General features: G+C 41.9%; 1 protein-coding gene across 1 annotated transcript; it reads left to right on the forward strand.

Annotated features, from left to right (window-relative positions):
• Positions 1 to 1,322: 1,322 nt before the first annotated feature.
• On the forward strand, positions 1,323 to 13,612 carry PMEL (premelanosome protein). The gene is made up of 12 exons (XM_040422160.1): positions 1,323 to 1,437; positions 5,040 to 5,171; positions 5,353 to 5,499; positions 5,582 to 5,722; positions 5,803 to 5,964; positions 6,238 to 6,615; positions 6,933 to 7,352; positions 7,656 to 7,808; positions 7,899 to 7,992; positions 8,122 to 8,327; positions 8,916 to 9,003; positions 13,260 to 13,612. Exons 1-12 carry the CDS (start codon positions 1,374 to 1,376, stop codon positions 13,405 to 13,407), a joined length of 2,133 nt encoding a protein of 710 aa, XP_040278094.1. The 5' UTR covers positions 1,323 to 1,373; the 3' UTR covers positions 13,408 to 13,612.
• The last annotated feature ends 666 nt before the right edge of the window (positions 13,613 to 14,278 follow it).

Below are 14,278 nucleotides of genomic sequence, written 5' to 3' on the forward strand. Positions count from 1 at the left end.
ATCTTTTATGCTAAATTGTTAAAATGCATATGCCCCCATGCCTGGTCAGACCAGTCTTGTCATATGAGCATTCTAAAGAGCACAACTTGTGTTTGATGATTTGCTTTGGAGCATGATTTATATAAATATTTTTTTTTTTTTTTGTGAGGACTTCACCCTTTTTCAATGGATGGGTAAGATGTCCCCAAAAAAGCCACAATAAATAGTGATCTTTTTAAAGTTAATTGAACTTGCTCAGTTGAAGAAATTCCTTCAACAAAATCCACAGCATATGAGTGCACACAAGTGAGTTTTCTGTCAGGGTGCAATGTGTGAAGCAAACACATAGCATCAGGACTAAATCCTGATCCATTCATTTCAATGGGTCTGTGCACATGAGCGTTGTTTCTTTTTTCATGTGTTATTTTTTTCGTTCAGGAAAAGCTGTCTTACATTTAGACCAGCGCTGGATACGCTGAAGTTATGGAGAGGCCTGCGCCTCTTCATAATTTTGGCGGAACTACTGCCAGTGCAGGGCCTAAAAAATGTGCCCCTTTGTGCCTGGCGAAAAAAAACTACCCCAGAGCCTGGACGACGTACTGTAGTTTTTCACCACCTTCCACCATTGTTAGCTGTCCGACTGAATAATGTTGCACAGCTTGTTAAAAAGGGACTTGTGACTATATAATTTTTTTTTTATTAAAATAGTTGCAAGTCCCTTGAAGGGGTTCTCGTAATCAATATTGATGACCTATTCAGAATAGGTCATCAATATCAGATTGGCAGGGGTTCGACACCTGGGACCCCGGCCGATCAGCTGGTGCGCTGTGCCTTCTTCCTAGGCCTATGCCATACATCAGTCACCTGGTGCTGTGCTTGAAGAGCTGGCTGGGCTCACCTGAGCTCCTGTGTGCGTGGTGGCTCACTTAAACAGCTGATCAATGGGATTGCTGGGACTCAGATCCTCGCCAATATGATAATGATGACCTATGCTGAAGGTAGGTCATCATTATCCATTCCTGGAAAACACCTTTTAATTGCCCCCAAAGTGCGACATTGCTGAAGCTTCTAAACTGAGAACTTGTGCAAATAATTGTGATTACGATCTCTGCAGTTTATGTAATGGAACAGTTTCTTCACACGGTTGCCATCTTATGAGAAGTCTGAAGGCGATCACATGAAATACCTTGCCTGAGGTCTCTAACATTGACTGTGTCCACTGTGGCCAGAGAGCCTTGTGAGATGAACAGGAATGTATTAATCCATGTGAAGTCATGTGGTGGAGGTATGGTTATGCTAATGAACTTCTAATGGTTATTTTAATAGGAGGCTTCCCAGTTCATCTCTTCCATTGTGCCGGAGTCCTGTTTTGGTAGAACAAGGCAGCAGAAGGCATGAGTGGAATCTGGTACCTCGCTGTTTTGTGGCTGCTGTGTGCTGGGATAGAGGCTCAGAATGGTGAGTACCAAAAGAACTTTATGTCCTGGAAGCTAGATCAACCAGGAGCTTCTGGGCATTGATATTTCCTAATTTAAGGTCTCAATAATACTTCATTGCTAGTGTACTGGTTGTACAGGGTTGGTGGCAGTGACATGTAGTAATCCATATGAGTGCAGGAAACCTGCTGGGATACATTTTAGGCTTATTTCCTAAGAGTGATATGGAGCTGGTACATTTATTTTGTGCTGATGCAATCAATGCCTGATGTTTTACATGTATGTTGAGTGATTCTTCATGTACATCTTCTATAAACAGTGAAAAGTGGACAGTCCTTCAGTGTTTTTATTTTTTTAATTTTTTTGTTGTGTGGGGAAATGTTAGGAGAGAACCTGCTGAGATTTTTCCTGAACTACCAGATAAACAAACAGTGCATATACCCATTGATATGAATGGGTGTATGTTCTGTTCAGATGCTAACAGAAAACTCACTCTTGTGAAATTGTCCTTGGTCTACATAAAAAAATTATATATTTTTTTTTTTCCTGATTACTTGAGGTTTTACCACTGGATGAAGTATATCTGATTCATTGTGACCTGTACATTCCTAAAAGGGAAAAACCTTTCTCCAGTCATCATGCAGTTGGTTTAACATGTATAGGAAGATGTGGTCTATAAATTGTTTGGGTTACTTTTCAGCTGTGACACTTGGCCACTTAATTCAATCTATCATATTCAGAGCTGAACCATTTGGTGCCAAAGCCATTTTGCTGTGGAACCTACGGATTCCAAACTGATTTACATAGCAAATTAGAAGTTGTCTGTAAAACTGAAGTTGTTGTTACTTGTATACGTAGTCGCACATATGTCAGCATAAGGGTAGTAGTCATAGCAGGTACTCTGAATGGAGCTCTAGATGAGCGTGCATGCTGCCTGTCGTCGGCCTGCTTGACTGTCAGTCCCATAGCTATTGAATAGAGTGGCGCTGTGCATGCTTGACCAGTGCTCTATATTCCAATCTTTCATAGAGGAGTTTTTTTTTCTTTGACAGTTATGGACAAACGGAAAACCATAATTAATAGATTTTATGGTATTTGCCTATGTCAGAATAATTATATAGATCATATTAAATGCTGTAAATGTGTTCATTGATATCTGTAAAAGCTCCTCCAGTATTTAAAAATAAAAATCCAGACACAGGAAGTTTGTCCAGGAGTTTAAATCCCCTTGATGCACACTCCCCAGCTACAACTAGTAGAAGCTTGGATTAAATCAAGCATGTACCCTGCCCCTCCATGAAATCTCCTCGTAACTGTGGCCCTGAAACTAGGGCAATCCTGTTGGGTCCCAAGGGCTCGCGCCCCTCCATGATTGAGCACTGATCACTTAGCCAATGAGTAAGGCCTCATGCACACGACCGTTTTTCGGGTCCGCATCCGACTCGCACTTTTCGCGGCTCGGGTGCAGACCCATTGACTTCAATGGGGCCGCAAACTATGCGGATAGCACTCCATGTGCTGTCCGCATCCTTTGCTCCGTTCCGTGGCCCCGCAAAAAAATATAGCATGTCCTATTCTTGTCCGTCTTGCAGACAAGAATAGGCATTTCTACAATGGGCCGCCCATTCCACAAATTGCGGAAGGCACACGGGCAGCTTCCGTTTTTGCGGATCCGGGGTTTGCAAACTGCAAAAAAAGGAACGGTTGTGTGCATGAGTCTTAACTGTTGCATTTCTGGAGGATGGTTATACATCTGAAGTGGCATTTCCACATTGCCAATACTTGCCCGGATAGGATGTATCTGAGACCTCAGCTTTCAGTCTAGCTGTGTTTCTAGAGAATAGCTCTGTAATAAAGCATCTAATGGAACATTACACAAGGACTTTTTGGAACTACAGTAAGGCCTTTTTCACGAAAGCGAGTTTTCCACGCGGGTGTAATGTGTGACGTGAACACATAGCACCCGCACTGAATCCTCACCCATTCATTTCAACAGGTCTGTCCATAATTTTGCACACATTGCACCCACGCAGAAAAAACTGAACTCAATCGCAGACAAAACTGACTGAACTTGCTTGCAAAATGGTGTGCGTTTCACTGAACGCATCCAGACCTAATCCGTCACGCTCGTGTGAAAGAGGCCTAAGGCACCATTTTACACCTCATGTTTTGCAGAGCTGTAAATCTCTGGTGTGCACAAGTGCTTAGAAGAACCCAGACTAGAAACATATAACCTGATTAGTGCTGTATTTCCCCCCCCAACAATTCAGCCTGAGAACCACTGTATGACTTCTATGAAGTATAGACCACTGTCCAGCATTGTGGCCCCATGTCCATGTGCATGCCTGGTGTTGCAGAGAAACCTTTGTGTTTAACGGACAGGATGCCAGGCACTGAACGATATATCCAGTAAACAAAGCAAAGGCACAGTGTAGTACAATGCCAGATTTAAACTGGATGAGGTGGCTTTTATTTTTATAGGCATACTGGCACTTTTTTCTATAGAATACACATGGGGTACAGAAGTTATTTTTGAAACTCTTGGCATGTTTGGCCCATAGAAACCTATGGGCACGTAACTATAAGCTTTTGAATAACTAGGTCAATGGAGGCACACTGTCTGTGTTGCTCTACATACTATGTCTTTATACAGTACCATATTGGAGACCTTCTCTTAGAAAATTACAGCCCTGTTGTACAGTGCTGTAATCCAGTATCAACTACTCTAGTACAGTGTCTTGTTCCCTGGACCCACCTTCCTGCCATCTTTTACTCTGGAGATGTAGCTTATTTTGGGGTTTGACTCTATCTGCTCCGAAACAAGTGAGTCCAATTATGTAACTCTTATCTCCATACTCGTGTTCTGACTCTGTGCTCCTACAAACTGTCAGTACAATGCATTGAGAGGACTCCTGAGCTCATGCACATAATGGAGAAGACTGTCTTCTAAATGCATTTTACTGCTGGTTTGTTTGAGCAGTGTCTGAACACAAGTGAAATAAAAGATAAAAATGATATAATCGGACTCTATAGGATGCAGAGTATACCCTGCTGTCTCTAGTCTTGAAGCTGCCAGATTCTCTTGAAAAATATTCTCTTAACAGTTTTAATGTGTTTTAGCAAGATGTACACTAAAGACTGACTCCTTAACAAGCGCTCATCAAAAAAGTAAAGTTGTCCAAGGTCTTTAGTATATCATTTGATACTACACTATAAAGGTATGCACATTGTAGCCTAAAATTATTGCCCACTTAATGGCTGGAGGTTGAACATTATTATTAACCATACTCCCATAAAGCCTCAGGTTAGACACCTCAGCTGAGAATCACATGTAGGATTCCAAAAAGGATTGAATTCCCATGTGACCCATCTCTGCCTAGAGCCCCTCAGCATGACTCCAGATCATGCATCACATGCTGATACAAAGGGGCTCTAAGCCAAGAAGCCTGCTTGAGAATGTGGGGGTCATACTGCAGAGGAACCTCTGTGTTAACATCCGTTTTGTTTTAATCCATCTCATGTGACCTTATAAATTCCTCACACTTCAGTGAAACTTATGATGGCATTTGGTACATTTAAAATGGAACAGCTTTCATATTGGTCATTTCAATTTTTATATTGTAGGGTCACGAAATAGACTTCAGCAGAACAATATAGAGGTGCAAAGTAAGAAACGTCTGCCTTTTAAGTCATGGAACAGCCAGATGTACCCTGTATGGAAAGGAAGTGAAGCACAGAAGAGGGACTGTTGGAGAGGTCAGAAAATTGAGTTGTCTTACAATTTCTTGTACTCAAATGGGATAATGATCTAAGTACATTCATATTCTGTTTAAAAGAACTGGTTATTTTATACATGGCTGGTATAATGCAAAAAAAAAATTGTACTATGGGATCATCCATTAATACTAGTCTTGTGTTACAATATCCTCCCATGCAGGAGGCCAAGTGACTTTCAATATCCAAAATGATGCCCCAACATTGACTGGTGCAAAGGTTTCATTCTTCATCCAGTTGAACTTTCCCCGTAATCAAACTCTGTTGCCTGATGGGCAGGTTGTATGGAGTCAAAACTGCACTAATAACAGTAAGTAGTATTTCTGCCAAAGTTCTATACTGAATTAAAGTGAGTTTGAACACTAAACTAAATGTTTAACTTTTCTATGAAGGTACCTGGGTGTCAGCTGGTGAACCAGTCTACCCTGATGAGTGGTCAGAAGGTTCTAAATGTACCTTTCCAGATGGCCGTCCATTCCCACGTGAGGCTGAGAAGAAACGCAGCAAATTTGTCTATGTCTGGCAAGCATGGGGTTGGTTTCTTTACCAAAAAACTTTGACTGGTCATTTTAAGAGTTGACATATGAATAATTTAAGCTGTGGTTTATTCTAGGGAAGTACTGGCAGGTAATAGATGGTCCCACTTCCAATCTAACAGTGGAGACTGATGGCGTTCCACTTGGCTCATACACAATGGATGTTGTGGTCTACCATTATCGAGGACGGCAGAAATTCATCCCTATTGGCAGCACATCCTCTCAATTTGCCATAACTGGTATGAAATTTAATTCCATATTGAGTTGGAAACAGCTTGTGAACCATCAGAACCTGCTATTTCAATTAATTTGGATGGGGTACTAAGCTGCTCAACATTTGAAGTGAATGTTGTAGAGTATTGCCTTGTTAGTTCAGGAGACTAACTTTTAATGTTGACCATATTGATCAAGGTTTCCTAGAGTCTGGTGGCATCTAAGGCTTGTGCTATCCTACATGCTCCCAGTAGCTTTAAGTTCCTGTTTTTGATATAAATGAACCTTGTATGTTACAGATCAGATACCAGTCTCTGTTTCCATATCCCAAGTTCTTGATCTGGACCAGGAGGACAAGCGCTTCATCCAGAACAGAGCGGTGTCCTTCTCTGTAGCAGTTCATGATCCTAGCAACTATCTCCAGACATCTGACATATCTTTCTCCTGGGATTTTGGAGATGAGAGTGGTACACTTATAACTCGGAATACAGGTGTTACTCACACATATGTTTCTCCTGGTGTCTTTAATCCAAAGCTTGTTGTCCAGGCTGCCATTCCGATCTCTCCATGTGGTAGTGCTGCTCCTGTGGTAACAACTGCACAGGGGGAAGTGACTACAGAGATACCAGTAGCACCCACCACTGAAGCTGCTACAACCAACAGTGAACAATCGACAGGTATGTTACACCCTCAAACTTTTTTTTTTTTTTTCCCCCCCCCCCCCCCTCCTACTTTATATAGGCATTTGACCCCAGTATCTATGATCACATCTCCTGGCATAAGCAGAAAAAGATAATTTGAGCTTACTCAGCCATTTATATTGAGGCATTCTTATTGACCACTTGGCATTTATTTTAATTAGGCACTTTGAATCTAACAGACAGGGCACTTGCAAGCTTAACACTGACAACTTCTTATGGACTTTATACCCATAAACAGTAGTGGCTAGAAAGTTAAGAATGTTTTTTTTTTTTTTTTTTTCTTCCTCCCACAGTGGTTCCCAGTGGTACAGTTGTGCCAGTTCCAAGTAACTCCACACTGTCACTCAATGAATCAGATTCGTCTGTAACTGAGGCTTCAATAAATGACCTTAACATGGATTCTGAACCTGTGGCAACAGATCAAACAGTTGTACAGACTGTTGTTCCTGGAACTTCACAAGTGGTTATAGTCAATGGTGAAGATGCTGTAACTGAAGTCATGCCTGCTGATGATGGCTTGCCAGCCACACAGGAAGCCATTCCTAGTAGTGCAGCAGTAATTGGCACAGAAGCTAGTAGTTTGGCAATAGTTATAACTGAGGCTGTGCCTACCCAGTCTGTAGAAACTGAAACACCGCTTGCTGAGGGCATTGATGAAACTGCTGCACCAAGTACTGACACTGAAGTTTCCTCTACACTAGCACCAGCAGAAGGTATGTATAGGGCTTCTGGTATCTTTCAATATGGTGGTAAGGATTTGAATTACTTAATGCAAACAAGAAAATCATGTCTTGTAGGCAACAAATTGTTCTTGAGCTTCATATAACATGTAATGGCTGTACTATCCTCTTTGTATGGGAACATTTAATTGCATATGTCCCCCCCCCCCCCCCCCATCACTATTAAAATGGAAGACTAATATTATTTTTTTTTACAACTAAATTTCCTTAAGTAATATTGGGTACAGGAAGGATATTGGTCATCCTATTAATGATGGTATAAATATTTCTCAACAGTAACTGATCTGGTTGCATCCAATGAAACAGTACCAGTCACAGAAGCTAATGGAGAAGTCTTATTACTTGCCAAGCGCCAGGCTCCCGAGGGACCATTTGTTGGGTGCCTACTGTACAGATATGGAACATTTGCCAGTGACCTGGAAATTGTCTGTAAGTACCTAGTGTTATAAGAGGTAGGTGGGTGTGTGACCTCCCACTCCACCAACCTAATGGGTTTTTTTTTTTTTTTTTTTTTTGCAGCTGGCATTGCAAGTGTACAGATTGTTCAAGTGGAACCAATTGTGGCTGCTGGGCTTGAAAACACTGTGGATCTCACTGTTACATGCCAAGGAAGGTGAGCATAATGGAGCAGCATGCAAAGCAATGTCTACTGCCTAAAGTTCAGTACAGGTTGGGTATGATGGTGGTTGCTATAGGCTACACTACTTTTTTTTGACCTTTGATAATTGCTTTGTCGTTACAGTGTACCAAGACAAGCTTGTACTGTCATTTCTGACTCAAACTGTGAGAATCCACAGCAGACTATCTGTAACCCAGTGGAGCCCTCTTCTGACTGCCAGCTAGTACTGCGGCAAGTCTTCAATGAAACTGGAGTCTTTTGTGTTAATGTGTCCCTGGCTGACGATGTCAGCTTGGCTGTTGCTAGTGCACAAGTTAGTGTATCATCAGGTAAGTTGGTAAAGTGCATACCAGATTAAGCTATAAAACTACTAGTCTCTTCTCAGTCTAAAAACCATAAATACAATACTATGCAAAAACATACACTGCTAACACAACTAATAAATACAATAGTGCCATACTCATGGTATTGTAAGAGGTACAATACAGTGTGTGCTCAGCATGCATGTGGAACCTGCATTCGCTGAATTTAATGGAGGCCCCAGAGGAGGTGGTAGTTAGTGTAGGTTCCTGTCCTAAATAAAGCACCTTGTCGTTGGCAGACAGGAACACACTTTGTACAAAATGTATTTGCCAAGAATTCATGACTGTATTGGCACTAGTCTACTTATTATAGTGAGTATGGCACTATTGTATTTGCAGAGTGCTGTTGCATTGGGGTGTTGATTTTTTTTTTTTTTTTTTTCTCCATACTAATACTATGGTATCAGAAGGGTTTAGCTGAAACTTGATTTGAATCTCTGTAGCGATATTAAACCATATGCTTCATATGGGTGGGGGGAGGGTCACTGATGTGAACATGGTGCACAGCTCTTCTACATAACTGAATGCTGTGATGTATGCCTCCATATATTATAGGTGCAGCATCTTCTGTCAGTGGAATTGCTATAACAATTGGTGTACTCCTGGTTGCACTGGCTGTAGCGACTGTTGCTTACACATACAGGTGAGTATTTCATATTAAAGTGGATGGGGGCTTGTGAAGACATTACCCATATGATGTTTACAACAATCATAGCCGCCTTGGCAACATCTTGCCTTAGCAGCTAGGATGTCTAACCTCTAACATATTCCTCCACATTTTGGGAGACTAGGAAAATGATAGTTGGTTAACACTTTGCCTCTGCAGAGGTGTCATTTTATGTAATAACTTAGGAATGCTTTCACTTATCTAAGCCATCCTGAAACAATTTTCTAGTGATATGCTGTACTTCATGTTGGTGGAAAACTTGAGTTGTAATTTACCTTTATTTAAATCCAAAACCTGCAGGAAACTTGATTTAAAAAATCTAGTGTCCCCCGCCACAATTTAAATTTCAATACTGTGGTGCCTCATACAAGAATTACTTTACACTCTCCATATGTCGACTTTATGTTGGCATCATTGTTAAATTTTAAATTATTTTTTTGGGACACTAGAAAGCTTACCGTATATACTCGAGTATAAGACGAGTTTTTTGGCACATATTTTTGTGCTCAAAAAGCCTCCTCGTCTTATACTAGAGTCTAGTCTAGCTCCGGTAATACAGGCAGTGCGGGGGGCGGCGCTCACTCACGTCACGCGCCTGCGCCGCCTAGTGGGAGAAGGCGCGTGACGTCAGTGAGTGAGCGCCGCTCCCCGCACTGCCTGTATTACCGGAGCAAAGACAAAGTAAGCATACTGCTGTGGCTGGCACTGTAGGGGGATCTGTGGCTGGCACTGTAGGGGGATCTGTGGCTGGCACTGTAGGGGGATCTGTGGCTGGCACTGTAGGGGGATCTGTGGCTGGCACTAAGCCACAGATCCCCCCCCCCCCCCTCCCCTAAACAGTGCCATCATGGCACTGTTTAGGGGGGGAGGGGGATCTGTGGATGGCACTGTTTAGGGGGGATCTGTGGATGGCACTGTTTAGGGGGGGATCTGTGGATGGCACTGTTTAGGGGGGAGATCTGTGGATGGCTCCCTGTATTTAATGCAGAGTGTGTGTGTGTGTATATAATGCACACACTCTGCATTAAATACAGGGAGTCACCCTCTTGCAGATGTGTGTGTGTGTGTGTGTGTATATAATGTAGAGTGTGCATTATATACACATACACATACACTCTGCATTATAGCTGCATTTCCCACCCTAGTCTTATACTCGAGTCAATAATTTTTCCCATTTTTTTTTTGGGGTAAAATTAGGGGCTCGGCTTGTACTCGGGTCGGCTTATACTCGAGTATATACGGAATTTTTTTTTTTTTTTTTTTAGAAGCTTTTAATAAATTTTTTTTAAATGACTTAAGGACCAAATCAGTTATGAAGTCACTATAAGGGGCTGACATATTAGCCTCCAAATGAACCAATTTTATAAACTACACCCCTCAGATTATTTTTTTTGTTAATCCTTTAGGTCAGGCATCCTCAAACTGCGGCCCTCCAGCTGTTGCACAACTACAACTCCCAGCATGCCCAAACAGCCTACAGCAGGGCATTGTTTTTTTTATTTTTATTTTTTTTACAACAGCTGGAGGGCTGCAGTTTGAGGATGCCTGCTTTAGGTGTTCCACAGGAAAATGTAAATGAAATGTAAAAATGTGTTTTTTTTTATTTTAATCCTCACCCCCCCCGTAGCACAGCAAGGGTCAACAGTGAAACCAATATTGATTGCCCTGATTCTGCAGTTTACAGAAACATCCCTGGTTGTAAACGGCTGTATGAGGGCAGGGCGCATTAGGGAAGGTGCACAATATTGTTTTTGGAGTGCAGGTTTTGCTGGAATGATTTTTAGGCACCATGTTGCATTTGAAGAGACCCTGAGATGCCACAAGAGTGGAAACTCCCAAAAAGTGACCCCCCCCCCCCCCCATTTTGAAACACCCCTTGGCTGTGAAAAAATAATTTTTATATGGGGGTTCTCCATGCTGTATGTATGAACTATATTCTGTCTAAAGTTATGGTGATATCAAATTTAGTTAGTTTTTTAATTTTTTTTTTGCAGCATAAAATCACTATAAAAAAATATATTTTGCATTTCCATATAACATCTAACTTTTTTTTCACCAATGTAACTGTGGGCTTGTTTTTGGCGGGATGGCTGTAGTTTGTATTGGTATCATTTTGGGATACATATGACTCTTGATCACTTTAATTATTTTTGTGAAGTGACAAATGGCAATTCCGCCGTTGTGTTTGATTATAAAAATTATATATGGTATATATTTATCTACTATAAATGAGCAGCTATGGGAAAAGGCTATTTGAATCACATTCCACTTTGATCTTGATGAGCCAGTGGGGCTGATGGCTATATTCTACTCTGCAATATTCTTGTATGGCAGGGTAACGTCAGTTTTAGGCCTCATGCACAATTTTTATTTTTTTGCGGTTGTGTGCATGAGGCCTTACACTAACTAAGCCTAATGGGACCCTCAGTCTCCAAGCCTGGAGGAATCTGTATACCATGGTAACCGTAAAGCTGCTGCCATCATGGCGTGGTGGCCTGATGAGGGGGAGCCCTTGGCTATGTCCATTTGCCACAAGAGGTTAAAAGGGGGTTATCTGAGATTTTTATACTGATGGGTCATCAGTATTTCATCGATGGACATCTGACACCAAGGACCCCTGCTGATCAGCTGTTTGAGAAGGCAGCAGCACTCCTGTGAGCACTGCAACCTTCTCGCAGCTTTTCCTAGGCCACTGACTACATTCATTGGTCACATGGCGTAGGAGCAGCTCGGTCCCCACTGGAGTGAATGGAGCTGAGCTCAATACCAAGCACAACCACTATACAGTACAATGTACAGCACTGTGCTTGGTAAGCTATGAGAAGGCCACAGCAGGTGTTGGACTCCTCCTCCCCCCCCCCCGATGATATACTGGTGACCTATCCAGAGGCTAGGTCATCAGTATAAAAATCTCAGAAAACCCCTTTAACCCTAGAGGACCTTGTTAGAAATACATTAATACAGCTCCAAATGAAGTCAGTATAAACATATTCAGTGATGCCACACCTGTTACCATGTAGTTTTATGGCTATTAGGCAAGTTCACGTTCATTATTTGTGGAGGCACTAAGAGGACATGTTACCACAAAACTCAATACAATCTGCATGTTGTAGAGCAAGAGGAGCTGAGCAGACTGATCTAGTTTTATGGGGGGGAAAAAAATCACTACCTTGTATTTTATACATTTGATCTCTGCTTTTTCTTATTCAGTTGTACATGGGGGAGGTGTTATCAGTGATTTTATAGCATTCTGTGTAATTGTGTACAGACATGGCTCATTCACTGTCAGCTGTTCACGGGGTCATCTTAAAGGGTTATTTCTGAAGGGTTAAATAGAATTAGCTGTATGAAGGACAGGAGGTTGGGTGACATCATATTAGAAGGTGACTATATTTACATTGACCTTCTGTCTGTATGGAAATGTTCCTAGTCAGCATTATTATAATGAGAGCTGCAGCTGTTCATGTATGCATGAATGTATAAGGGCCTGTATGGCAAGGAATAAATAGAACTGTTACTGATGTCATACTGCATGTGTCACTGATAGTTCTCCAGGCGCCTGTCTTCAGGGACAAAGGAAGGAATCAAGGTGCATTGAGAAGGAAACTACACTTTCAATTTCATATTAGACATTAGGGGCATATCGCCAGATGTTGACCTATACTTAGAACAGAGCCCGGAAAGTGCCAGAGGACACACTGCATGTGCGGCCACCTTTAAGTTCATTTCTATGGGACTGCCAAACTGCTGAGCAGCATGCTCGGCTAATTTAGGAAGCCCCTTTGAAATTGGAAGCACTCCGTTCACTTCTGTGGGGCTTGCAGAGCCAACTCTATTTGGCATTCCCATAGAAATGAATGAAGCTACACATGCATGGTGCGCCCTTTGGTACTTTGTGGGAACTGTTCTATCAGACATTGGGGACATATACTAGTGATGTGCCCCCAATGGCCACGATGGGAATACCACTTTAAGGACATAGGGCAAAGATTTAAATTTTTGCTGAATCTTTTCCCATAAAACTATCAATCTGCTCTATAACATACTGCCTGCAGTATAGACTGCATTTTGTGGTGGCTGGTTCTCTTCAGCTTGCCATGGGTATAGCTGGTACTTGGAGTATAAATAAAAAAAAAAATATATATATATATATACCACTGCATCTTCTATATAAACTGATCCTTTAAAAGGTGGTAATGTTGTGCATTTATTTTACTTTTCTATACCCTCAGACACATGAAGACTTACACGCCTCTCAGAACAGGGCAATCCTCTAACTGGTTCCCTGATCGTACATCTCTTCGCCTCTTTTTTCAAAATGCCCTTGGACGCTCCATGAGTGGGGAAAGTAGCCCCCTCTTAAATGGTCGAGTGGTTTGATACAAAGGTGGCAGAAACATGATCTGTTCTTGAAGATTGTACAGACTGGTGGAAAGCCGTTCTTCTTAAATCTGTTGTAAAAGCAGCCCTTAAAGCAAATATGTGGCATTAAATGTTTTGGTCCAATGCATTTCCAGCACGATGTAAGTTGTGAGGAGATACAATCTTCATTCTAAGGCTGAAATTGTTCTAATAAATTTATAAAAACAAACTGTACAGTGCATGGTCTTCCTAAATCTCCGAACACAGCAGTCACATGTAACCGGCATGGAAAGTGTAATGAGGGGTTTCAAATTATAGGACCTGTCTCCACTCCTGACATGTAATTGTATACCACATCACTGTTCCAAAGCATTTAAGTTGGGGTGTGACCATGCAGTCTGACACCTGCTGCACTGAACACTGTTCAGGGACCCCCCCCCCTATTAGTAACACCCACTTGTACCTTCATCATTCCTGCTAGAGGTTTATGACTAGAGGAATTTCACAACATAACCATAGGAATACATGCTCCAGAACTGTGGTGAAATACCATAACTGACATGTCAGGGGTGGTGACGGATCTTACGTTTTTCCTTAGCATTAAAGACCCCCCCCCCCCCCCCTAATAAAGTGTGAAAAACATAATTTAGGCCACTTTAACATGCAAATCAACCGTGGAATCCTATGGTTTGCTGGCTGCCTCTACATGGCAGTTTGTCTTGTCTCCCCTTACTGACTACAAACACCGGAAGCACAGTTGGAATAAAACTGATCTACTGGTTAGGGTCCATTCACACGTCCGTTTTTTCTTTCCTGATCTGTTCTGTTTTTTCAGGAACAGATCTGGACCCATTCATTTTCAATGGGTCCTGGAAAAAAATCGGACAGC

Source organism: Bufo bufo, chromosome 3 (genome assembly GCF_905171765.1).
Source record: "Bufo bufo chromosome 3, aBufBuf1.1, whole genome shotgun sequence".
Classification (NCBI taxonomy): Eukaryota; Metazoa; Chordata; class Amphibia; order Anura; family Bufonidae; genus Bufo; species Bufo bufo.

Bases quoted from the DNA above. Each gene is read 5' to 3' on its own strand.
- PMEL (XM_040422160.1), top strand. From the start codon at position 1,374: ATGAGTGGAATCTGGTACCTCGCTGTTTTGTGGCTGCTGTGTGCTGGG. The intron at 5,172-5,352 runs GTCAGAAAATTG...CCTCCCATGCAG, and splicing joins GAAGAGGGACTGTTGGAGAG to GAGGCCAAGTGACTTTCAAT. The intron at 5,500-5,581 runs GTAAGTAGTATT...TTTTCTATGAAG, and splicing joins TCAAAACTGCACTAATAACA to GTACCTGGGTGTCAGCTGGT.